The sequence below is a fragment of the Oryx dammah genome, unplaced genomic scaffold (assembly GCF_014754425.2).
Source record: "Oryx dammah isolate SB20612 unplaced genomic scaffold, SCBI_Odam_1.1 HiC_scaffold_23, whole genome shotgun sequence".
NCBI lineage: Eukaryota > Metazoa > Chordata > Mammalia > Artiodactyla > Bovidae > Oryx > Oryx dammah.
In genome coordinates, this window is record NW_024070207.1 from 43684210 (window position 1) to 43711318 (window position 27109).

The following is a 27109-nucleotide window of genomic DNA, read 5'->3' on the forward strand; positions in this document are numbered from 1 at the left end:
ACTCTCTCCATGGAATACATCAGTAAGTCCAGATTTTATCTACAATAAATATCTTGAATAGATCCATTTATCTTGATCACGCAATAGGAGGGACAAAGTTGTGCTTATGAGCATGGACACCACACCCAGACTTCCTTCAATTAAAATCCCAGTTTTCCCACTTATAAGTTATGGACAAGTTTCTTAACCCCCCTATGCCTCAGTTTCATCATCAGTAAAGAGGGGATAACAAAAGTACCTATTTCATAGGACTGTTATAAAGTAAGGATTAATGAATGTAGAAGGGAGTGCCTGGAATATTTATGTAACATATAAATGTTAACAAATATTTCTATTTTTATTGTTATTATCTCTTTTGCTATCACCCTATATAAGCTTACATTTTGCTTATACTACAGCAATAACCACCTAACAGGTTTCCCTCATTCTAATTTTGCTCATGCCTCTACTTTGCTTGGGCTTTCCATGTGGCACTATGATAAAGAATCAGCCTACCAATGAAAGAGACATGGGTTTGATCCCTGGGTCAGGAAGACCCCCTGGAAGAGGACATGGCAACCCACTCCAGTATTCATGCCTGGAGAATTCCGTGGACAGAGGAGCATGGATGGCTACAGTCCTTAGGGTTGCAAAAGAGTCGGACACAACTTAGCAACTGGGCACACACTAACTACTTTGCTTAATCTTCAAAGTTGCCTTTTTTAAAAGAGTAAGATCAAGTCACTCCCCAGCTTTGAAACGCTTTAAAAAATACCCAGTGCACTGAGGATACAGAACAAGTCACTCTCCTGTTCAACAACAGTACCCACAATCCCCAGCCAAGCAATCACTTGGATACTTTTAGTTTGTAGGCATCTCTTTATAACACAAACTGTAGGCGTCTGCCTACAATGCGGGAGACCTGGGTTCAATCCCTGGGTTGGGAAGATCTCCTGGAGAAAGAAATGGCAACCCACTCCAGTATTCTTGCCTTGAAAATCCCATGGGCCGAGGAGCCTGGTAGGCTACAGACCATGGGGTCACAAAGAGTCGGACACAACTGAATGACTTCACGTTTCTCACGTTATAACACAAATACTCCAGAAAGGGCTCAATCAAGCAGCATTTCACACAGCAGCAATGTAATGTAACTGAGATTATAACCAGCTGAGGTCAGCCAAAGATAAGTAGCCTAGTGAGAAAAGGTGGAAGATGGGGGTCCTTCTAAGGTAGTGGGGGTGACAGCAAAAACAGAGAGAGGAAATGAGAGAAAAGGAAAGAAAAGTGGGAGACTTTATTTGCTTTGCAATTTTACTTCATAACCTGGGAGCAACAGATTTAATACTATGAATCATTTATGCTGCCTTTGGTTCTTATGTGAACAAAAAGCTGAGTTTCTACTAATGGTTTGGAAACTTCAGATCCTAACCACTCCAGTTCACCACAAGGCCCTCCCTTCTGGGATGTGGAAAATAGAAAAAAGAGTGGGAGAAATACAGTTTATGTCAAACTTGGGTAACTCTCTCAGTCTGTGGCCTTCCTCCCATCATTACTATAAGAAGGTGTAAGATGGTTTACTTATTGCTGGGGATATGGAGAACTTTAAGCTTGAAATTCTGGGTATTAAGTAAATAATTCAGTGGTGGTAATAACTGATAAAACAATAGAGAGGAGAGTATCATTTTGTATGAACTCATACCACAGCCCTGAACAATTCTGTTCCACACATCTTCCTTTGCTCTGAAGAATTTGATTTCCATTAACTTTCATGTTTTAATTCATATTCATATAAAAACATTATTTTAATGATAACACAAAATTACAAACAATTTCGGAAGATTAACACAATTGGAAGATTAACATAATTGGCAAACCCTTAGCTACAACCAAAAAAAAAAAAAAAAGACTCAAACATCTAAAAAAAGAGGAAATCACAACTGACGTCAGAGAAATAAAAATTTTACGATTATATGAGACTACTACAATTACATGCCAATAAGTACCTAGAAACATATAACCTACCAAAGCTGGATCACTGAGAAATAAAGAAATCTGAGCAGATCCAAAACTAGTGAGAAGACTGAAGTAGGAATCAAAAATCTCACCCAAAAGATAAGCCCAGGATTAGATGACTTCACTGGAGAATGCTACCCAACATTTGAAGAAGAAATAACAACCCTTCCTAATCCTTCTAAAGAATCAAAGAGGTAGGAACACCTTCAAACTTATTCTGAGCTCAGCATTACCCTGATATTATCACCAGAAAAAGACACCGCAAGAAAACTACATACCAATTTTCTCAACAAATAATGATACCAAAAAAAAAAAAATCTTAAAATACTAACAAATCAAAAATCAGTAACATTAAAATGATCATGCTCTATGACCAAATGAAATTTATTATTGGGATCCAAGAATATATATGAAAATCAATCAATATAATGCAGCATATAAATAATGTGTTGCATGATCATCTCAGTTAATGCAGAAAAGACATTTAGCATAATTCAACACTCTTTCATGATAAAAATATTTAATATAATAGGAAGAGAAGTAAATGATCACAACCTAATAAAAGTCTACAGTTAATATCACACTAAACAGGCAAAGACTAAAACCTTTATCTCTAAGATCAGAAACAAAGCAAGGATGTCCACTCCAGAACTATTATCAATCATTGTACTAGAAGTTCTGGATAGAACAATTAGACAAGAAACAAAAAGGGTATACAAATTGGGAACAAAGTAAAATTATCCTAATTTGGAGATGACACGATATTATATGTAAAAAAAAAAAACTCTAAAAATTCCACCAAAAATGTTAGAACAAATTAATTCAGCAAAGTTGCAGGAACTAAAATTAACACTCAAAAATCAGATGCATGCCTATACATTAACAATGACCAGTCCAAAAAGGAAATCAAGAAAACACTATCATTTACAACAGCATCAAAAATGATAAAACACTTAGGAACAAACTTAAAGAAGTTAAAGAGTTGTACACTGACAGTTACAAAAGCACTGCTAAAAGAAATCAAAGAATACAAAACAAATGGAAACATATTTCAAGTTCATAGATTAAAACACTTAATACTGTTAAAATGTGTATACCATCCAAAGTGATCTACAGACTCAGTGGACTTCCTATCAAAATACCAATGTCATTTGTTTCAGAAATAGGAAAAAAAAAAAAACCCAAAACCTGACATTCATATGAAATCTCAAGGGACCATGAGATCTTGGAAAGATCTTCAAAAATTATCTTGAAAAGGAGAAACAAACTTGGAGGTCTTGCATTCCCAAATTTCTCCAAACATACTACAAAGCAACAGTAATTAAGACTGGCATAAGGGCAGATACATAAGACAATGAATTGAAAGCCTAAAAAATAAACTCTTTGCACATAAGGTCAAATGACGTTCAACAAGTGTACCAAGATTATTCAAAAGGGAATGAGAGTTTCTTCAACAAACAGCTTTGGGAAAACTGGGTATCTACTTATAAAAGTATTGATAGAGTTGGATTCTCACCTTAGATCATATACAAAAATTAACATGAAAGGAATGAAAGATCTAAATGTCAGACTTGATCCTATCAGACTCCTAGAATATGGAGAAAAAGCTTCAGGACATCGGACTTGGCAATGACTCCTTGGATATGACACCAAAAGCACAGGATAAAAACCAAAATTAGAAAATGAGAATACATGATCAAAGAAAACAATAGTGAAAAGGCAACCTACAGAATAAGAGAAAATATTTGCCAATCATATAGCTGACGAGGAGTTAACATCCAGAATATATAAGGAATTACCATGACTCAATAACAAATACCCCAATTAAAAATTGGGTCAAGGACTTGCTTCCCTGGTGGATCAGATAGTAAAGGGTCTGCCCACAATGCAGGAGACCTGGGTTTGATCCCTGGGTAAGGAAGATTCCCTGGAGAAGCAAATGGCAAACCACTCCAGTATTCTTGCCTGGAAAATTTCATGGACAGAGGAGTCTGGTGGGCTATAGTCCAGGGGGACACAAAGAGTCAGACATGACTGAGTGATTAACACTTAACACAAGGACTTGAACAGACATTTCTCCAGAGAAAATACACAACAGTCAATAGGCACATGAAATGATGCTCAACATAACCAATCATTCAGTTCAGTTCAGTTCAGTCACTCAGTCGTGTCCAACTCTTTGTGACCCCATGAATTACGGCACGCCAGGCCTCCCTTGTCCATCACCAACTCCCAGAGTTCACTCAGACTCACGTCCATTGAGTCAGTGATGCCATCCAGTCATCTCATCCTCAGTCGTCCCCTTCTCCTCCTGCCCCCAATCCCTCCCAGCATCAGTCTTTTCCAATGAGTCAACTCTTCACATGAGGTGGCCAAAGTACTGGAGTTTCAGCTTTAGCATCATTCCTTCCAAAGAAATCCCAGGGCTGATCTCCTTCACAATGGACTGGTTGGATCTCCTTGCAGTCCAAGGAACTCTCAAGAGTCTTCTCCAAAACCACAGTTCAAAAGCATCAATTCTTCGGTGCTCTGCCTTTTTCACAGTCCAACTCTCACATCCATACATGACCACAGGAAAAACCATAGCCTTGACTAGACGGACCTTAGTCGGCAAAGTAATGTCTCTGCTTTTGAATATGCTATCTAGGTTGGTCATAACTTTTCTTCCAAGGAGTGTCTTTTAATTTCATGGCTGCAGTCACCATCTGCAGTGATTTTGGAGCCCCCCAAAATAAAGTCTGACACTGTTTCCACTGTTTCCCCATCCATTTCCCATGAAGTGATGGGACCGGATGCCATGATCTTCGTTTTCTGAATGTTGAGCTTTAAGCCAACTTTTTCACTCTCCTCTTTCACTTTCATCAAGAAGCTTTTTAGCTCCTCTTTACTTTCTGCCATAAGGGTGGTGTCATCTGCGTATCTGAGGTTATTGATATTTCTCCCGGCAATCTTGATTCCAGCTTGTGTTGCTTCCAGTCCAGCATTTCTCATGATGTACTCTGCATGTAAGTTAAATAAGCAGGGTGACAATATACAGCCTTGAGGCACTCCTTTTCCTATTTGTAACCAGTCTGTTGTTCCATGTCCAGTTCTAACTGTTGCTTCCTGACCTGCATATAGGTTTCTCAAGAGGCAGGTCAGGTGGTCTGGTATTCCCATCTCTCTCAGGATTTTCCACAGTTTATTGTGATCTACACAGTCAAAGGCTTTGGCATAGTCAATAAAGCAGAAATAGATGTTATTCTGGAACTCTCTTTTTCCATGATCCAGCGGATGTTGGCAATTTGATCTCTGGTTCCTCTGCCTTTTCTAAAACCAGCTGGAACATCAGGGAGTTCACGGTTCACATATTGTTGAAGCCTGGCTTGGAGAATTTTGAGCATTACTTTACTAGCATGTGAGATGAGTGCAACTGTTTGGTAGTTTGAGCATTCTTTGGCATTGCCTTTCTTTGGGATTGGAATGAAAACTGACTTTTCCAGTCCTGTGGCTACTGCTCAGTTTTCCAAATTTGCTGGCATATTCACAGCATCATTTTTCAGGATCTGAAATAGCTCCACTGGAATTCCATCACCTCCACTAGCTTTGTTCGTAGTGATGCTTTCTAAGGCCCACTTGACTTCACATTCCAGGATGTCTGCCTCTAGATGAGTGATCACACCATCGTGATTATCCGGGTCGTGAAGATCTTTTTTGTACAGTTCTTCTGTGTATTCTTGCCACCTCTTCTTAATATTCTCTGCTTCTGTTAGGTCCATACCATTTCTGTCCTTTATCGAGCCCATCTTTGCATGAAATGTTCCCTTGGTATCTCTAATTTTCTTGAAGAGATCTCTAGTCTTTCCCATTCCGTTGTTTTCCTCTATTTCTTGGCACTGATCGCTGAAGAAGGCTTTCTTATCTCTTCTTGCTATTCTTTGGAATTCTGCATTCAGATGTTTATATCTTTCTTTTCTCCTTTGCTTTTCACTTCTCTTCTTTTCTCAGCTATTAGTAAGGCCTACCCAGACAGCCATTTTGCTTTTTTGCATTTCTTTTCCATGTGGATGGTCTTGATCCCTGTCTCCTGTACAAGGTCACGAACCTTATTCCATAGTTCATCAGGTACTCTATCTATCAGTTCTAGGCCCTGAAATGTACTTCTCACTTCCACTGTATAATCATAAGGGATTTGATTTAGGTCATACCTGAATGGTCTAGCAGTTTTCCCTACTTTCTTCAATTTAAGTCTGAATTTGGCAATAAGGAGTTCATGATCTGAGCCACAGTCAGCTCCTGGTCTTGTTTTTGCTGACTGTATAGAGCTTCTTCATCTTTGGCTGCAAAGAATATAATCAATCTGAGTTCGGTGTTGACCATCTGGTGATGTCCATGTGTAGAGTCTTCTCTTGTGTTGTTGGAAGAGGGTGTTTGCTATGACCAATCATTAGGAAAATGCAAATACAAACCATAATGAGATATCACTTTGTATCAATCAGGATGCCTACTATCAAAAGAACAGAAACTAACAAGTCCTTAAGAGGACCAGGAGAAGTTGAAAGCCTTGTGTACTCGGCACTAAGGTAAAATGGTACATCCATTATGGAAAACAGTATGGAGGTTTCTCCACAAATTAAAAACAGAATTCCAATACAATCTAGCAATTCTACTTCTGGGTATATATCTAACATAATTCAAAGCAAGAACTTGAGCTATTTGCACACCTGTGTTCACTGCAGCATTATTCACATAGCCAAAAGGTGGAAGCCAGCCAAACGTCTATCAACTGATGAATTAATAAAGTGTGGTATATACATACAATGGAGTATTATGTAGCTTTAAAAATGGGAAATCCTGTCATATGAAGACATTATACTAAGTGAAATAAACCAGTCACAAAAGGACAGATACTATACATTTCCTACCACAGAAAGTATCTCTCTAAGGCAGTCCAAGTAACAGCAACAGAAAATACAAAAGTGTTTACCAAGGGCTAGAAGCAGTGTTTAGTGGATACAGAGTTTTAGTGTTATAAAATGAAAAGGTTCTAGAGATCTGTTGTACAACAATGTGAATACTTAACACTACTGAACTGTATACTTAAAAAACAGTTGGTAAATAGATGGTAAATTTAGTGTTAAGGTACCACCATTCTACAGATAAGCAGATTGCACTCATTTCACATGGTCGCAAGGTAATGCTCAAAAACTTTCATATGCTAGGCTTTAGTACTACACGAACTGAGAACTTCCAGATGTACAAGCTAAATTTAGAAAAGGCAGAGGAACCAGAGATCACATTGCCAACATCTGTGGGATCACAGAAAAAGCAAGGGAATTCCAGAGACACATCTACTTCTGCTTTATTGACTATGCTGAAGGCTTTGATTGTGTGGATCACAACAAACCGTGGAAAATTCTTCAAGAGATGGGCATACCAGACCACCTTACCTGTCTCCTGAGAAACCTGTATGCAGGTCAAGACACAACAGTTAGAATCAGACATGATGGAACAATGGACTGGTTCAAAATTGGAAAAGGAGTACATCAAGGCTGTATACTGTCACCCTGCTTAGTTAACTTATATGCAGAGTACATCATGTGAAATGGAGCTGGAGGAAGCACAAGCTGGAATCAACAATGCCTGAAGAAATATCAACAACCTCAGATATGCAGATGACATACCACTCTAACAGCAGAAAGTGAAGAGAACTGAAGACCCACTTGATGAAGGTGAAAGAGGAGAGTGAAAAAGCTGGTCTAAAACTCAACATTCAAAAAATGAAGATCATGACATCCAGTCCCATCACTTCATGGTAAACAGATGGGAAAACAATGGAAACAGTGGCAGACTTTATTTTCTTGGGCTCCAAAATCATTGCAGATGATGATTGCAGCCACAAAATTAAAAGATGCTTGCTCCTTGGAAAAAAAGCTATGACAAACCTAGACAGCATATTAAAAAGCAGAGACATCACTTTGCTGACAAAGGCCTGTAAAGTCAAAGCTAAGGTTTTTCCAGTAGTCATGTATGGATGTGAGAGCTGGACCATCAAGAAGGCTGAGTGCCAGAGAACTGATGCTTTCAAACTGTGGTGCTGGAGAAGACTGTTTAGAGTCCCTTGGACAGCAAGAAGATCAAACCAGTCAATCCTAAAAGAAATCAGTCCTGAATATTCATTGGAAGGACTGATGCTAAAGCTGAAGCTCCAATATTTTGGCCACCTGATGCAAAGGGCTGACTCATTGGAAAAGACCCAGATGCTGGGACAGATTGAGGGCAGGAGGAGAAGAGGGCGACAGAGGATGAGATGGTTGGATGGCATTACCAACTCAATGGATATGAGTCTGAGCAAACTCCAGGAGATAGTGAAGGACAGGGAAGCCTAGTGTGCTGCAGTTCATGGGGTCACAGAGAGTTGGGCACAACTTAGCGAATGAACAACAACATAGATAAGTATTAATAAAAACACAGGCATTAGAGCCTTAATATTCTTTAATTGTGAAGGACTATCATTTATTTTTCTAATTCTGTTCTTATTTTTTATCCCAATAACACAATAAAGTAAAAATAAGTGATACCTTAAGACTAGGATATAATATTTGTAAAAGGCACATCTGATAAAGGACTATTATCCAAAATATACCAAAAGGACTGTTACCAATTTTCACAATATGAAAATGAGCAATCTGGTTAAAAAATTGGGGAAAAGACCTAATAGACACCTCACCAAAGAAGATATTCAAATGCAAGTAAACATATGGAATTATGTTCAACACCCTATGTCATCAGGGAATTGCAAATTAAGACCAAAATGAGATATCACTATACAGCCTTTAGAATGGGCAAAATCTAGAATACTGACAACAAATGTTGGCCAGGATATGGAGCAACAGAACTCTCATTTACTGCTTACGGGAAATGCAAAATGGGTAGCTATGTTGGAGATAGTCTGGAAGTTTCTTATAAAACTAAACACACTCTTACCATATGACCCAGATCACACTCTTTGGTTTTTACCAAAATGAACTGAAATCTTATATTCACACAAAGACCTGCATATAGATGTTTATAATAGTTTTATTTCTAATGGCCAAAACATGGAAGCAAGCATGATGTCCTTCAGTAAGTGAGTGACTATTAAATAAACTGGTACATCTAGACAATGAAATATTATTTAGTGCTAAAAAGAAATGAGCTATCAAACCATAAAAAGATGGAGAAAACTCAAATGCATGTTACTAAATGGAAAAAGCCAACTTGAAAAAGCTATATACTGTATTATTTTAACCACATGACACTAAGAAAAATGCAAAACTATGGAAACAGTAAAAGGAAGAGTGGTGACCAGGGGTTGGAGGGAGGGATGAATAGGCTAAGCACAGAGGATATTTAGGGCAGTGAAATGATTCTGTAGAATACTGTAATGCTTGAGACATGAACTTATACATTTGTTCAGACTCACTGAACATACATGATCAAGAGTGAAAACTAACTAACCTAAACTGTGGACTATCACACTGATTGTAACAAATATGCCACTCTGGTGGGGGGTACTGATTGTGAGGAAGGTTGTACCTGTGTAGGGAAAAGGACTGTACGTGAACTCCATAATTTCTGTTCGGTTTTGCTGCTCCAAAGACTAAAAGAAAGTGAAAGTGAAAGTGAAGTCGCTCAGTTGTGTCCGACTCTTTGTGACCCTATGGACTGTAGCCCACCAGGCTCCTCCGTCCATGGGATTCTCCAGGCAAGAATACTGGAATGGGTTGCCATTTCCTTCTCTAGGGCATCTTCCCGACCCAGGGATCAAACCCAGGTCTCCTGCATTGCAGGCAGACGTTTTAAACTCTGAGCCACCAGGACTAAGCTTACATTAATTAAAATAAAATTTGCTAGGTACAAAAACTATTATTTGATTTGGACAAGTCAAAAATTTTATCAACAGGAATCTTACTGTATAATAACAGTCAATGGCTAATTTGAATAAAAAATGAAACTGAGATAGTTAAAAAAACACCTTACAACTATCACATATGGTGGTGGAATATAAAATGGCATATGGCTGCTGTGGAAAACAGTTTGGTGATTCATAAAAACTAGAATCACCACATGACCTAGCAATTCCACTCCTAGGTATGTACCCAAAAGAATGGGAAAGAGGTGTTTGAAACAAAAACTTGTACATGAATATTCATATCACCAACAATCCTAATAGCTCAAGTGAAGTCGCCTAGTCGTGTCCAACTCTTCACGACCCCATGGACTGTAGTCCGCCAGGCTCCTCCATCCATGGTATTTTCCAGGCAAGAGTCCTGGAGTGGGTTGTCATTTCCTTCTCTAGGGGATCTTCCCTACTCAGGAATCAAAGCTGGGTCTCCTGCATTGTGGGCAGACACATTACCATCTGAGCCACCTGGGAAGCCCCCTAATAGCTCAAAGATAGAAAGAAAACAAATGCCCATCAACTGATGATTGGATAAACAAAATGTGGTATGGCTATATTATGGAGTATTACTCAATCAAAAGGAATGAAGTAATGATACATGCCACAACATGAATGAACCTCAAGAAGATAGCAACAAGCAAGAGAATGCAGACATAAGGGCCACATAGTATATGATTCTATTTATGTGAAATACCTACAATAGGTAAACCCACTGAGACAGAAAGATGAGTGGTTGCCAGGGCCTGGGTGAGGGAGGAATGGAAGATGACTACTTCATAGCAGTGAGAATGTTCTGGAACTAGACAGTGGTGATGGTGGTACAGCACTGAGAACATATAAAATGCCACTGAAGTGTACATTTTAAAATGATGTGTTCTCACTATAATTAAAAAAAAAAAGAATGTACTACAAAACTTAATACCTTGATTTTTTCACTCTCTTTTTTCACTCGCTTTGCATTTTCAATAATGTAAACAGTGCTCTTATTGACTTCATTGTCAGCCCTGTGCCTCAGCCAATCCTCATATCCCTAGAAGAATAAAAATAAGGACATAGTCAAACTCACATAATGAAGTAAAGTTGTTAATAAATTTTTACAACCCCTTCTCTGAGTCACAGCAGATACTTGTACTTATAATGTTACTTTCAATGCAGAATAAAGAGACAACACTGTAAAATTTTTGCAGCAAAAACGAAAATATGCTTTCAAAATATTCCTTAGGTAAAAAGTTTTATTGCATTAAAAGATTCCTCCATTCTAGAGATAAGTATTAATAAAAATACAGGTAATAGAGACTTAACATTCTTCAGCAGTGAAGGACTATGATTTATTTTTCTAATTCTGCTCTTAGTCAAGCTAATGTTAATGTTCTCTACTTTTTAATTTGAAAGACATTTTTCCAGGTTTTATTTTCTTATAGACCAAATTACTTAAACACATTCTTCCATATTAGACTGTTGGGAGTGATCATCTCTGAGGAAATATAATTCCTTCCCAGAGACAGAGGATAGAAAGAGCAAGTAGGATTATTTTGGAACAGTATCTATGATAAGTTTTAGAGATCAACAGTTAAAATTTCTCCACTGACTTGGTGACAAAAGAAAAGATAAATTGGTGTTCGTCTTTTAGAATTAAAAGTAAGGAGTTCATTTTCCTTTGGGCTTTCTTTGGTCTAGAATAATTTAAGCCAAAAGTAAGAATGGAGGAACTCTATTTGTTTGAGCACCATCTCCTTTTTTTACATCACTTTGCTTTTTTTTTCCTTATAATAGGGTCTGTACCTTTTCAAATCTAACTGTTTGAAAAGTCTCTTAATCACCTTCCCCTTTTTTTCTCAGGTGGTATATATTGATTCCTATCCTGTCCTTCTTTAGGGCAATGCTTAGACTATCACTTCATATGGGAACTTTCAGTGATGTCAGTGAGCAAACAAAGGCCCCAGCATGAACTAGTATTGGGAGTAAAATGAATCAGTAAGAGCTTTTTGAAAACCAAACAGGCTATTCTTGGAACCAGCAATTCTATGATGTTAAAGAAAATAATCTTAACAGCCTCAGGGAAATAACATTCCCAAAGTCTTTATTTAGCAACCAAACACTTGATAAAATATCCTTTCAGTTCTGGGTAGGCAAGATAGAAGACCAGATAACCCCAAGAAGAAAGGTAACCATGTTCTCAATATTGTTAAGCAAACCTTTATTTTGGATATTCTTTGGGACACTTTCTAAAGGACTTTGATAAGTACTGTCTAAAAGTCTCCTTGTAACCTGTCAGCTTCTGGTACAGGAAAAACATTGCTAACTACTCCTTAACCATGCTTCCTGTTTCCATTTTTCAGTTTCATTGGGAATTTGTCAAAACACCTCTTCAGCAGCATCAGGAAAGACAACAAAATTATTTATACTCTTGAGTTCAGAGAAGGAAATGGCAACCCACTCCAGTACTCTTGCCTGGAGAATCCCAGGGACAGAGGAGCCTGTTATAGGTGGCAATTTAAAAAGTCCACAAGAATGGGAATTTTTCAGACAGATACAGCACACTGAAAAATGCAATGCACGTTACAAATTTACCTTCCACTCCCTGAGTGAGGTGTACCTCTACCTACTCTCCTTTTAGGGTTATATTCCTCCCTCCAAAAAATAGGAAGAAAGGAGCAAAGAAATTATAGATGTCTTATAACCATTTTAATGGGTTTTCAATAAGAACAAAATATAAACTCTCATGTCAGACAGGACTGAAATGCAAGCATAACTGTAGATTAGAAATTTACCTGCTTGATGGCTGTAACAGTTATAACAAAGAAAAGTGGAAGTCCACTCGTAATTGGGCTAGTTGGTGTGTCCACTGTGACCTAGGTAAAGAAAGTAAATTGAGAGTAAAATGAAAAGCTGCCATTAACTTATATGCAGCACTTACATGCTATAAACATTTCAGACAAAAACGTAAACAAAACATATCCCAGTAGCAACATGAATGTTAACTTTCCTTAAAACAAAAGCAATCCACATAGCCGTTAGTTTAAGAAAATAGTTCTAAATTTAGGCTTAGTTTTGGCTGGACTAACCCCTAGATTGAAATATATCCATTCATTTACCATCTGTCTGTTGAGCACCACTCTGTCAGCCTTTGTGCTATTATCAGCCAGGCTCTAGAGATGCTGCTTTATTTTAAACAAGATGGAGAAAAGTTCCTGCCCTCATAAGAGCTGGCAACTTACAGTGAAAACCAGACATTAAAACAAGTCAGATTTGAAGAGTATACAGACGTTAACTAGATGGAAGGGAGGGCTTCATAGGCGCAGTGAGGTGCATATAGAAAGTCTCTTTGGGAGGAGGGCATGTGGCACCTGTGAGAAAATAAAGGAAGCCAGCAGCAAAAAAGTATGTGGTGTGAGAAGAGGCTGGAGGGGAGATGGGGCCAGACCTAGCAGGGCTCTCCAGAGGAAAGTTCATTCTTTATCTCACAAACAGTGGGAAATAATTGAAGCTTTTAGGTAGGGAGAGGTCATGTGAACAGAACCACATTCCAAAAGGTCATTCTCATTGCTTTGTGGAAAATGGAATGGAAGGGAACAAAAGTGGAGGGAGGCTAGTACACTCATCCAGGTAAGAGATGTACACTCATTTAGGAGGCTAGTACACTCATCCAGGTAAGAGATGATGGCTTGAACAAAGGTAGTAGCAGCAAATACAAAAAGAAGTTCCAGAGACATTTAGGAAGCAACACTGGTAATGAATTTCTTATAAGTGGTGGTTAAAAATGTCTCCCAAGTATCTGATTAACATGGCTAGGTGGATGTTGTCATTCATTGAAACAGGAAATCCTGAAAGAGAACTAGATTTGAGGCAAAGAGGATCATGGGGTCACTCTCCTTTTACGTAGCACTGAGATATTAGTCCGGATTCCTCACCACATAAGCTCTCTAATCTTTCAAGTCTTAAAGTCACCTATTCTTTGAAGTTTTCTCAAGCTTCTCTTGGGTAGGAAGAAAAATCATAACTTCCACTGTGTCCACACAGCATTTTGCTCATACTAGTTTTACTACATTTACCACATTAAATTGAGTGAATACATGACTGTCTTTTTTTTGCTTTAACGTAAAATTCCTTTTGGGTAGAAAAGGCAATTTTGATCTTTACTGTACCTGCTAAAATCTTTGTTATCTGGACCACTGCCTGGCACACAGGTGCTTGCTGAACTGAACTGAAATGTGCTGCATGCCAAGTTGAATGATTGTGTGCATAATCTTCTACACAGTTTATTTATTCTATGCTGTGCTGTAAGACATCTCACCATTGATCTAGAGGAGCTCCGCCTCAAATGCCCCGTCATTCATGACTGAAATTGGTTCTTCCCCATATCACAACCCAGACTGGTTTTAATTTGCAGGGCTAAATTGAATTACAGTACTATTTACTCAAAGTGGATAAACAGAAGCACTTAAGATCAGCAAGGCATTTGAGCAATTTTTTGGGGATGTTTTTGCTTTGCTTTAAAACAATGAAATGAGAAAAAAAAACCTTTTATGTAGTAAAATTTTCAAAGGGTAATTTTGGCAAGGGAAAGATTTTAATAGCTTATAGACTGAAAGATGGAAGATGAAATTTTAAATGTCTAAAATTTAAAACACAAAACATTAGTAGGAACACTGAGAAGCAAACCAATGTACAAGGATTTATTTCATCCTTAAAGTAAATAAATGAGGAAAAGCAAAACTGGTGATCAAGAAGATAAGTGATAAATTTTCAATTAAACTGAAATGGGTGCTTAACAAAGTAAAACTATTAATTTTCATACATACCACTATATATAAAAGTACACAATGCATGTCTGTCTAAGATGAACAAAGATATGAAATCCATGAAAGTTTAAAAATAGTAATGAAGTCTCAATAAGTTTTCTAGTGAAAGAGCTACTTTAGAAATATATAAAATTGAGTACAGCTTAAAATATATTAGTACTTTAAAAAGTGTTGTTATAATAAGCCACGAACAACTTTTTAATCACAGGGCATTTCAAAGTTAGAACCAGATTGAAAATTTGCTTGAAGAAATGAAGTTTCTAATAGAGCTCTTACCTGTATAAGAAAAATGATAAGAAAATAAAAATTTGCAATTCTTCTAAACTGTTCAAACAGATTCTTTGGGAGGAAATTCCAAAGTGTATACTGTATGGGAGGGAAAAAAAAAGATTATTAGAAAGGAAACTTGAAAAAGATTCCAGATTATCACAATACTTTGAAAGCATGTTAAAACCCAAACCTCACAGACGAATAAGTGTGTGCTTAGAGGTATAGCATATAAGCACTCTGCAGGAGTCAAGTTTTCACTTGGAGCATTCTAACTGGGCCATCTGTCCCTCAGCTTTGCTTTCCCTGGCCAATCTAAATTAGGTTCCCTGTTATCTGCTCTCATATCACCCTATACTTCCCTGAGATCATGCGTTTCAGTGAATAATTATATGTGTGCATATTTTAATTAAAGTTTCTCCCTCAAGAGGCACTGAGATCTAAAAGGGCAGACTATTCATCTAGTCTTTTTATTACTTTTCTCCAACTCCTAGCACAGTGCCTGACATAAAGTAGACACTCAATAAATTAGTTGGATGAATGAATGAACTAATTAAATTAATTTTTCTGGCTGTGCTAAGCTTTGGAATCTTGATCATCATCACAGATAAAATTCTGTCCCTATCACTGCTTCCTACCTCCCAGACAGCCTTGGTGTACACATAACCTTAGGTCATAGACAGTTTACATTTTAATCAACAACATACCAACCTTGTACTTTGATAATAGGTAGTGGGTAAAGGTTTCAATGCTAAATTGTACATGGGCAGGAGGAGAAAACTCTTGGGCCAGCTGTCAAATCACAAAGACTTTCTCACTGGTACCTTAAGCTCAAGGACCAGGGCATTTTAAAATCACCCAAAGTTGGATTTTCTAGATGTCTTAATAAAGACCAGAAACCAGAAACAAAGAAATGTTTCTTAACCTAAAGATCTAAGTTTATACTTGCACGGTCTCCATTTGTGAGAAAATATTCATTGTATTAGGTAAGGTGACTGACAAAGCCAAAGTTGCAGAGCATGATACAATAGATGGAGCTTTACTACTAACCTCCCTTTAAAAGGTATATAGGCCCAAGGTTCAGGGAATCCCAAGAATAGAAAGATGAATGGAGGCAAATATATTCAGTGAAGCAGCTGCATTACAACCAACAGCCCACCTAGAAGGTTCTTCTCCCAGGGTTCATAGAAGTGCCTCAGGGAAGCCCATTCGACACGAAGTGCATACTTGTGTGTGGATGTGTATCACTTGGGAGAAGAGAGTCCACAGTTTTCAGATTCCCAAGGCAGCTTGTGACCAAAAAGAAAAGGGATCAAAACCACAGGTCCAGTCACTCTGAAGCTGCACCCTAGTTCAGATGACCACTTAACTGTCCCGATGACTGAAGGTCAGTTTTCTAAAACAACAAACTAAACTCCAACAGGCTAACAGCTGAGCTTCTGGCTCACTGACCTTCTGTTCCTTAAGTAAAGGGTTTTAAATTGAACAAACAAACATTGGGACTGTGAGAGTCCTCTGTGGGGTGTGAACATGTCGAAGGGAACATTTTTGTTGTTGTTTCTAGGCCCCCACTGTTTCCCTCTGTTTTAACTTCCTAAATGAACTGCTTCCTTGAGGAACTCTGGTCAGTATCTTGATAGGCAACTATTACTACATGCCCTCTTCTTTCCTATGTCAGATCATGAACTACTAAGAGGTCAGAGAACATATAAACATAAGCTCCTTTCCCTTCCATGCCTAGAACAGTGTTCAGCATGTAGAAAGCATACAAGAAATGTTAACTGAAACTTGTGTTTTGGCCATTTCCTCCACTGCTCTAACTAAAAAGTAAATTAAACTTCTTGTCTCTGTTATAATACAAATGCAATATAGCATACATATTTCAAGGCAGACTAAGAGAAGCCTACTTTTAAATAGTGTTCTAATTAAAACTGAAATGGAATGAAAGCTGCATATACCAAGTTATTCAAATTGACTTGTTTACTTAAAAACTGAACTCTCAAACTTAGTCAGTTGCTACAAACTAGAAACAATGTTAACTCACAGGAAGAAAATGTTTAGAGCATTTGTTTCATACATGATGTTGAAAATGGACATTTTTTTGGGTCAAAAGTCAGTTCTTGCTCAAGAGAAGTCAGTAAGTGGATCTTCTATACTATTTTAATGTGCAAGCCTAAACTAAAAAAAGAAACCCTGACATCTAGAACACGTTTTAAAAGTTTCTTGGTGGCTCAGACGGTAAAGCGTCTGCACGCAGTGAGGGAGACCTGGGTTTAATCCCTGGGTCGGGAAGATCCCCTGGAGAAGGAAATGGCACCCCACTCCAGTGCCCTTGCCTGAAAAATCCCATAGGCGGAGGAGCCTGGTAGGCTACAGTCCATGGGGTCGCAAAGGGCCGGACACAACTGAGCGACTTCACTTTCACTTTCTTCAAAAGTTTCTTCAGAAAAATGCCAGCTTCCCAAGTATGTGCAAAGCATTTTCATTTTCCCTATAGTGAATTAAACAACTGGTACACAACTGTGGCCTTTGATTGAAACAACTGTGGGTCCCCCCCTCACACATCTATCATCTAATTAGAAATCAAAACCTTGTAACTTTGATAAATAACTTTCCTAATTTAAAGTAGAGAGTATGAAGGGAATCTCAGTTTTGAGAGTCTATTAAACTGAAAATTTTAAACAAAAGGAAACTTTAAAACACTACTTGTTTTTACCCAAAGTCCAAAATTTTTCCAATTTAGCCTTTAAAAAACTTGTTCTAATATTTCTGTGTATCATGAGAAAAAAGATAGCAGCTAAAATGAAGTAGTTAACTATGTAAAGTGGCAAAGTCAACAACCAGTTGTGAAGGAGCACTGACTTTTCTTACTACTGGCATTTGAATGCAATGTAACAAAATAACCGTACCTGAAGATTAGTTGTAAATAAGCAAAGCTCTAGGTTGAATAACTGTTCATTTTACTAAATGACTGTATCCACGTGATTATCAACTCTCCTTGATGTAGGCAGTAAATCCAATTTTGACCATCACAGCAGCCTACTTTCATTTTCACTACCAATGTCAAGCAGAACTTTCTGCTTTTTCAAAGTATCACTCTTTCTACCATAAATTCAGAACAGCAAAAGGAGTTACCAAGACAGTACTACATTAGGATTTAGTAACTTTAGCTTAAAAGGCACCTTCAGGGAGTTTGATAAAATGCAAAGACATGTCTAAGAAATTCTACTGATGCTTTTGATTTTTAAAATGAGAGAAAATGCTAGTGTAATTTTAGTCTTGAAACTTTAATACATTCTTTCACATAGAAGAAGTTAAGTTTAACCTTGGGCATAGCTTCAAAGAGTTAGGAGGAGCTCCCTGATTCTTATCCCACTGAAGGGCCTTCAAGATGAGGCTCAGAAGTTTTAAATGAAAAAAAAAAAAAGTAGAATAGAGAAAAATGATGGAACCTAAGATCTTAAAGATCTAGTTTCTTTTGCTGCAGAAGGGGATTTCCAAGTTTTGTACCAGCTACAAAGTTCTAGTGATTCCCAAAGGTCCCTACTCAGTGCACTAAAATAGGAAGGCCAAAGAGAACAAGTTTTTCTACACAAAAGTATTTGTGCATCCCAAAAGAAGAAAAGGATGCTAATTTTGTAAGTTAATAAAACTTAAATTTTTATCAAAGTGTTATTTTCAGTGTTCCTGTATTAACAGGACTTATTCTCAGTGATATTACATTACTGATGGCATCTGTAAACAAACAAAAGGCAGCCAACTGTGAAAGTTATTTTTATTATCAGATGGTTTAGAAAGGAAATCAACACTTGCTAAAAATGTTGCACATTTCTTCAATTAAAAGTGTTGTACATTTCTTCAATTAAAAGATTCTGATGCAAATACCATTAGCCAAAGGGCAATGTGAAGAAGAGAAAGTCAAATTATGAAACATTTTTCTCTCCGAACTGGACCTGAAGGCTTCTTTTTAAAAGTAAATGCTCTGCATATTTGAAACACAGGAGACTGAGGAAATCAATACTACTGCTCAGGACTGCAGTAATAATAATAATCACAAAAACATAAATAACAATAGCAGTTACCATCTACTGAGTTGTTACTGCATGCCAAGCACAGTGCTTCAATGTTTTCTGTGAATTACTTTATCCACATCACAATCCTGTGAGATAAGTAGTTAACAGCCCCATTTTACAGATAAGAAAATGGGGACATAGGAAGGTTATATAACTTTAACTTCAAACACAGATCTCCTGTTTATAAGGGTGAAGCTCTTTACCACTACACTATATGCTGTTCCCTTATAACTATTTATTGTACTAAAATTTCATTCTTTCTGTGAAGTCAGTATACTGTCAATTCCTTTTTTTCTGTTCTAGAGCTGTTATGAAAAACAGATCAGTTAATAAGCAATTAACTAGACAAACTGTAAAAATAAAATATCTACAAAGGAAAAGATGTGTTAGTCTATCAATGTAGATGCATTCACTACTGTGGTTTCTAAAACACATACATATATACTGTATATGCAAATATGTTTAGAACCAGTTTGTATTTGCCCATGAATTCCTTATTATTTAAAAAATATCCTATTGCATTGTTTTGACTACTGGCAAAACTACAGTTAAAATATGAAAAATATTCTATGAAATACAAAAATAGTTGAGAATTAACTGAGTTTTATATGTTCCTTTAATATGCAAAAATACATGGTATATTACAACAAGTGGATTTTCATTAGCTCAGTGAAAAGTCACTTGACTATCAGTGTGTCACTTTATCATTTTCTACATAAAGCACTATGGGAAAAAATAATTCCCTAAAAGTAAAGGAGAGAAAACTGAGGGAGGAGCCCGAATAGCACAATGACATGAAACAGCTCTTTATTCAGAGCCACTATATCTTATAAAGCAGTTCTGCTCCTGGCTTTATCACTAACTTTGCTTCATGACCATGACTAACTTAAGTTCTCTGGGTTTGCTTTCTCCATCTGTAAAGTCAGGGAGTTGAACAACAGGATCTCTTAGGATGTTTCGGTTCTATATTAAGTCCATCATTCTGAGCCAAAGAACTACTATTGACTGTTTTCTTGATTACTAAGGGTGAGTCACAATTTTCGGTGAAAGAACTATTCACTATCTCGGGCACAGGTACAGAAACTTCTAGCTGACAATAAATTTCTGCCACAAGGTTAAAGATTAACAGGAAACAGACATTTAAACTCAGAGTGTTCTAGAGTCCCATGGATCTGCTCATTAGGTGACACAGTTTTCAATCATTCTGTCCATATTTTACATGCTACTCTCCCAGCTAAGTACAATCTATCTGCATTATATCACTACTCAAACAGAAATCACGTTTGAAAATTAAAATGTTAAATTTGCAAAGGAAGGGTATAACTCTGTGTTTCAGATCCTCGGTGTCTGTCAACATGCAATGAACCAATAGTCACCAACATTTGAGGGCTACCTTATCATGCTACATGAGGAAGCGAGGAAAATTATCAAGATCTGTGCCATACTAGAAGACACAGCAGTCTCTAGATGGTGCCAGCCATCTAGCACCTAGCACCTAACCTCCTCAGTCAAGGGAAAGATCAGCAAACTAATACTTGTAGATCAATGACTATTGGGTACTATGAGTTATAAAGAATGCTTTCATGAATGGAACATAAGCTCCATTTCACTAATGAGGACATTCAGACTGAGAGATTAATTTGCCCAGTCACATAGCTAGTAAATGATCAGACCAGGATTTAAACAGGTCTTCAGACGGCTTCTTTTAGCATTACACAATGCTAAATAAAGTAAGATGATTATTCAAATGGTAACACAGCTATGGTGATTGAACCCTTAACAGTTCAAGCAGTGCACAGAACAGAATGTACCCTTTCGGACCCAGGAGTGTACTTGAGAAGCTCTGCAATGGAACAGAAAGAGATACAAATGTTACTCTAAGATAACACCCTCTGGAAGAATGTAAATTATTTACAACCCAGTCCTTCCACACAAGGGCAATTCAGGAAGCTTTGGGCAAGTAAATAATTCCACTTTTAGCACACTTTAAGGCTTAAAGTCATACATATAATCAACAGGCATTATGATGACTCATAATGGAGAGCAAGGAAACACTCTTTCAGCTATAACGAGACAAAGTGATGCTTTTAAAGAAACTGCCTTTTGGTGGAGTAATTACTATAGTTGGTCTATGATTGGTACAACTGCGCATTCAGGAATGCATATATAAATGTCTCAGCTTACAGCATAAATAAGTATTATTTGGCTTACTATATGAAGATCTATTGAGTTAAACAACTTACCTTAGATGAGATTATTCTATTATCACAAAATTTTTGTGCAATGTATGCTTCAGTTTCTGAAACTGGATGATTGCCAACAAATACTGTGCGTGTACCAACTCGCTTCTCTTCTCCAGCACACTGACCAAGAGAAACAGGAAAACAGATCAGTTTTTTATCACATTTCTCCATGCTTCTACTGAGCACAGAATTCTTGTCTAAGTGTCTAAGCATGTTTGGCTATTGTCTAGAGAGAGAATAATAGGAAGAATAGAAACCTTGTTAGGAAATTCAAACTCCACTGTTAGTAAAAGTTTTGTTTAGGCCAACTGCTCTGAGGCCAACATTGTGATTCTAAATGTTTAAATTGAAGTATCCTAGAGAAACAGTATTTTTACTGCCAAGCATTTTCTTTCATCTACAGGATCTCAACCATCACTGTCACAGCAACACACTAATTTAGAAAAGGTCAGATTGGGAATATTTAATTTATTACACAAAAGGCATTGAAGACAACCTTGTAAATTTCATTATCAAACAGCAGAAAGCAGAATGCAAAATTATTATAAACTGAAAATAATTGCTTATAAATACACAGGAATATAGAATGGCTACCTCTATTAATGGAGTGATCAACTATTTCTAGAAAGAAAAGTTACAATTCTTTGGCTTTTCAAGGAAAAATATTCTTTTGTGATCTCTCAGAACTTACTGCCAAAAAGTCCCATTTCACACAATATAACTCTAATGCCCATTCTGTATTCTTAAAAAGTAGATTTGTTGAATCTAGAAGCTGCAAGATTTAGGTGCATTTTTACCTCAGTTTTATTTCACTGAGGCTTCACTCTGTTTTCTCATCTTAAATCAGGATATCTTTCCTTATATAAATCTAGAATAGTCTCTTTTTTAAGTTTTTAAATTAATCTATTTATTTTAATTGGAGGATAACTACAATATTGTGATGGGTTTTGCCATACATCAACCAACATCAATCAGCCACAGGTGCACGTGTCCCCCCATCCTGAAACCCCCTCCCACCTCCCTCCCCACCCTATCCCTCTGGGTTGTCCCAGAGTACTGGGTTTGGGTGCCCTGCTTCCTGTATTGAATCCGTACTGGTCATCTATTTTACATGTAGTAACGTACGTGTTTCAATGCTACTCTCTCAAATCATCCCACCCTTGCCTTCTCCCAGAGTCCGCAAGTCTGTTCTTTACATATGTGTCTGTTTTGCTGCCCTGCAGATAGGATCGTCATTACCATCTTTCTAAATGGAATAGTCTCTTATGATGGCACTGTTCTTACATGTTTGAGACAACCATTTATTTAAGTCAAAGGAAGTATGATAGAAACCAATATCCACTTATATATTTCCTTATTTTTTTAAAAAGCGTAATTCCACAACCTAAAATGTTTTAAAGTAGATAGCCACAAAGATTTCTGTTCGGTGATCTGTTTAAAGGTCAAAGATATAACTCTCTAGCCCTGAAATAATCATTTTAAGCAAGACTACTTAGAGGTTGCAAAGTTCTCCAAATGTCTATATTTTGCTGTATTCCAGTCTGAATTTCTGTACCTCAAACAGATATAGGGAAAATAATTTTTCTGATTGAAAAAAACATTACCCTAAAATATGGTAAGACCTCTTGCTTCACTATTTTCATTCAAAGATTATTAAGTAATTATCTAGTGGGGTCCGGCCTCCAAAATCACTGGAAAAGTAACTGAGATAAACTGAAGTAGGAGAGATTTAGGTTGTATATAAATGATAACTACTGGAAATACACTCCGGTACGGGCTAAAAGGGAGCTTGTGGGAATTCAATCTACGGCAATCTGGGAAAAGTCACAAAGTCATCAATGCTCTACAAGTGCTATTCACCCGCCTGCCCCAAGACAGGGCATTAGAACAACTGACTGTACAAGGTCCTTCACATGCTAAGGGTCAGTGATTAACACGTAAATTTTCAAACAGCTCCTGGAAACCAGTAAACAATACCTTTACCTGAATGGTAACTATATACATTTTGATTAAGGGACTGACTTTGTTTGCAACTGTAGTATACAGGGTCTGAACACAGAAGAGCACTACATTTCTCATAATACCCATTTTGCAAAAAGTAAATACACCTTCTTAGAAATATACTTTGTTCCCCTCCCCTAGCTTTCTGTTGCAAGTTACAGTCCCACTGTAGTCTCTACAACAGACCAGAAATTGTCAAGTCCACACAAACACTACAATTTAAATTCTTTCATTTAATAGTCACATGGCTATCTGGTTTTTCACACAAGTGGCTATAGAGTAAATAAGCAAGAACCACCTTTCATGCCAGTTCTCACTTCATTCAACAAATGAAAAGGGGGAAGAGGAAAGAGGTAGAAGACCAGTGAAGTGGGATGTTTCCTGCACTGCCAGTACAGATTGTTTTCCTCAGTTAACAGTGGCCACAGATTAACTTAAAACCAAACTGAACTAGCACTATCCCAATTCTGAATTGTCTTCGACTTTATTCTGTGGCAGATAACTTTCCAAAGAACAAAAGGAAGGTACAAGCATAAAGCAATTTTTCAGGCATGTGATATGAATTTTGCATTTGTATAGCATTTATAGTTTTACTAAGAGCTTTCCTCATACTTCATCTCTGATTTCTTTCAAGTGACCTCTATCTCCATTAAATAGGAGAAAATGTATTGAAATTGTTGTGCAGGTTTGGGGAGGGAGAGAGGGGATGGGAGATCCAGACAATGATCATTGTTAGACAAGGAAATAGGAGCCTGAGAAAAATTGCAGAATGTATGCTCCTGAGGATTTTTCAAAAAAGGGCAAAGTCTCCTCAGGTCAGGCAGGTTGGAGTTTGGAGCTGCCTGAGGACTGGGTCTGGGGTGGGGTGAAATAGATGACTTTTCCATGCTTGTCAACCTAAAAATCTGATGAACCTGCAATTTATGGTAGAATTTGTTTCTACTCTGTAATGTTGCTTGGTTCACATGAAAATGGCAAAGCTGACTATATGTGTAAATTCATTGTAATTTTCCACTTCTGCCAATGTAGTGTTAAAGCAGTGGTTTTAGCTCCTGTGATTTTGAATAATGTAGGTACCTTAGCCAAGGGAGAGAAACTCTAAATAGGAATTATAAAAAAAAATCCTGTTTGGATGGCACACAATGTAGTTTTGAATGGGAGTGTATGATTCCTGCCACTTCGTAACGAATTTTAATTCATTAGGAGTACATCCTGTGTTTAAGTGCTTCCCGTGCAAATGTCCTTAGGAATGGCATTTATTAAAATTGAAATGAGTTGGCACCAATTCTATTTTAATGACATATCATACACACTACAATTAAAAGGGTGGAAAATATTTAAAAGTATATTTATAGTCTATGAATTAACACAGAAGTCAATTTAATTTTCTTATTCATGATAAAAACCACCCTGTTGTACTCCTGAATTATAAACTGAATCCTGTTTTTTAAAAACAAAAAACAAAAAACTCCAATAATTTATTCAAGACATAGTCTCTCAATAAACATCAGAGTAGGGCTTTCCTGATGGTCCAGTGGTTGAGAAACTGCCTGCCAATGCAGGGCACACAGGTTTGATCCCTGGTCCATGAAGATCTCACATTCTGCAGAGCAACTAGGCCTATGCACCATAACTACTGAGCCCACACATCTCAACTACTTAACTCTAACCCTAGAGCCTGTGCTCTGCAACAAGAGAAGCCACTGCAATGAGAAGCCCACGCACTGCAACTAGAGGAGCCTCCCCTCAGTCCATGCAGAGCAAAAAATAAAATAGATAAATAAATCTTAAAAAACAACAACAACAACAAAAACCGAGAGTAAAATGGTACTGTTATTCAACTAGTACCATCTTAAAATCCTATGCCTTTGCTAGTCATAAACAAAAAAAAAAGCTGCTGGAAGTATAATTTGTTTCATGATTGTCTCTAGACCAGTGACTCAGTAAGAACTGAGGGAAAACAGAGAACTCAACACAAGACTGTCATCATGAAAGCTAGCACAGTTTCTAAAACACAGCTCACCTCTCCATCTATTCCACATATTGGCAGACTTGAATTTATCCCTTAGTCATAGATCAGTGGTTCTTAAGTCTGGCCACACGTTGGCTTTAAACATAATGCCAATGGCTGGGTCTTTTTATTTAATTTTTCTAGAAGCTCCCCAGGTGACAGTTCTAATTTGCAGTCAGGACTGAGAATTACTGCTACAGAACCTCACTCTTTGAATTAATGATTGACCTTAATGAACATCTTACAAGTTTTTAGTACACCAGGCATAATGCTACACTTCTAAAGCAATCAAAATAATTTAAATAATTAGCTTTTCAAAAGACAAGAAATACAAATAACCATCAAGTAGTAACCCTACCAAACATTTTAAGCTGCTCACAAAATGAGATTCTTCGTCAATACTCACTTTGCATGTATCTACTACCCACTGATCATTCAGATCATTGATAATGAAAATTACAGGCCCTGAAAACATGCAAAGCTACTCAGGTTATCAGCAAATAATCAATAATATAATCTCCAACAATCACAGCATTACTTTTATTGATCATCAAACTGCTCTCTGTGAGTTACTAAAGCAAGTAAGAGGACAGCTCTCCTTATCGGGGGGTTCCACGTCTGTAGATTCCAGCAACTTCAGATTGAAAATATTTCACTGGTGGGGGAAGATCCAGAAATTCCAAAAAGCAAAACTTAAATTTGTCATGCACCTAAAAACTACTTACATAGCATTTACATTGTACTAGGTATTGTAAATAATCTAGAGATGATTTAAATTATATGGGAGATGTATGTAGCTTACATGCAAATACTATGCCATTTTACAGGACTCAAGTATCTGAGGGTCCTGAAATCAATCCCCTGCAGACATTGAAGGACTACTATATTTACTCTAACTGAACAAAAAATCATTATTAATAATCTGAACACTTGGCAATGATTTTAATCTATTGTCCACATTCCAGCCCCAAAGCTATGTTTTCCCTCTGAAGCTCTAGTGTTTTTGAACAGTATAATCAGTCTTTAAAAGGCCAAACAAATTCATGAGAGAGCATTTCATGAAAATTTCAGCATTTCTATACTAAAGTTGGCAAAGTGAAAGTGAAAGTCACTCAGTAGTGTCTGACTCTTTGTGACCCCATGGACTGAATAGTCCGTGGAATTCTTCAGGCCAGAATACTGGATGTGGGTGGCCTTTCCCTTCTCCAAGGGATCTTCTCAACCTAGGAATCAAACCCAAGCCTCCCACATTGCAGACCGATTCTTTACCAGCTGAGCCACAAGGGAAGCCCAAGAATACTGGAGTGGGTAGCCTATCCCTTCTCCTGGGGATCTTCCCAACCCAGGAATTGAACAGGGGTCTCCTGCATTGCAGGCAGATTTTTTTTTTTTTACCAACTGAGCTATGAGGGAAGCCCACTAAGGGTGGAAGTTCTGCACAAGGTTAGAAGCACTCCAGTGCCAGGCAATATTTCCGGTGTATTAAGCTTCCTGGTTAAGATTTCTACAATGGATTCAGTGGTCATATTGCTAAGGCTTCTAAGCCCATCCCATTATAACAAGCCAAGAATAGCCTTCATGCCTAACTTACAGTCATAACTCTAAAACGAGTCTTAAATTGCACTTTTCTGATTTTTCTTTTCCTGCACCTTCTTAAGTCATGAAGCTGTCTCTCCTTTGTTAGAGGAAGTGAAGCAAGATTGAGCCAGGACATTTTGTCTCTTCTTGCCTTTATGGCTATATTAATCAATACTCTCAAACATCTGAGCAAAACACAACTAAATATCCAAAGTACA

The 27109-nt window shown here is 37.4% G+C and overlaps 1 protein-coding gene across 4 annotated transcripts in view; it reads right to left on the reverse strand.

The window, feature by feature from the left end:
- The window catches only part of ATP11C (ATPase phospholipid transporting 11C), a 172102-nt gene that overhangs the window by 76078 nt on the left and 68915 nt on the right, over positions 1–27109 (reverse strand). For all 4 annotated transcript variants that reach the window (XM_040265388.1, XM_040265387.1, XM_040265386.1 and 1 more), the window contains exons 2-5: positions 21302–21421; positions 14995–15084; positions 12688–12768; positions 10839–10946 (exon numbers count right to left, since the gene is read on the reverse strand). In XM_040265388.1, the coding sequence (XP_040121322.1) occupies positions 10839–10946; positions 12688–12768; positions 14995–15084; positions 21302–21421 (399 nt within the window). The remainder of the gene's footprint in view (positions 1–10838; positions 10947–12687; positions 12769–14994; positions 15085–21301; positions 21422–27109) is intronic.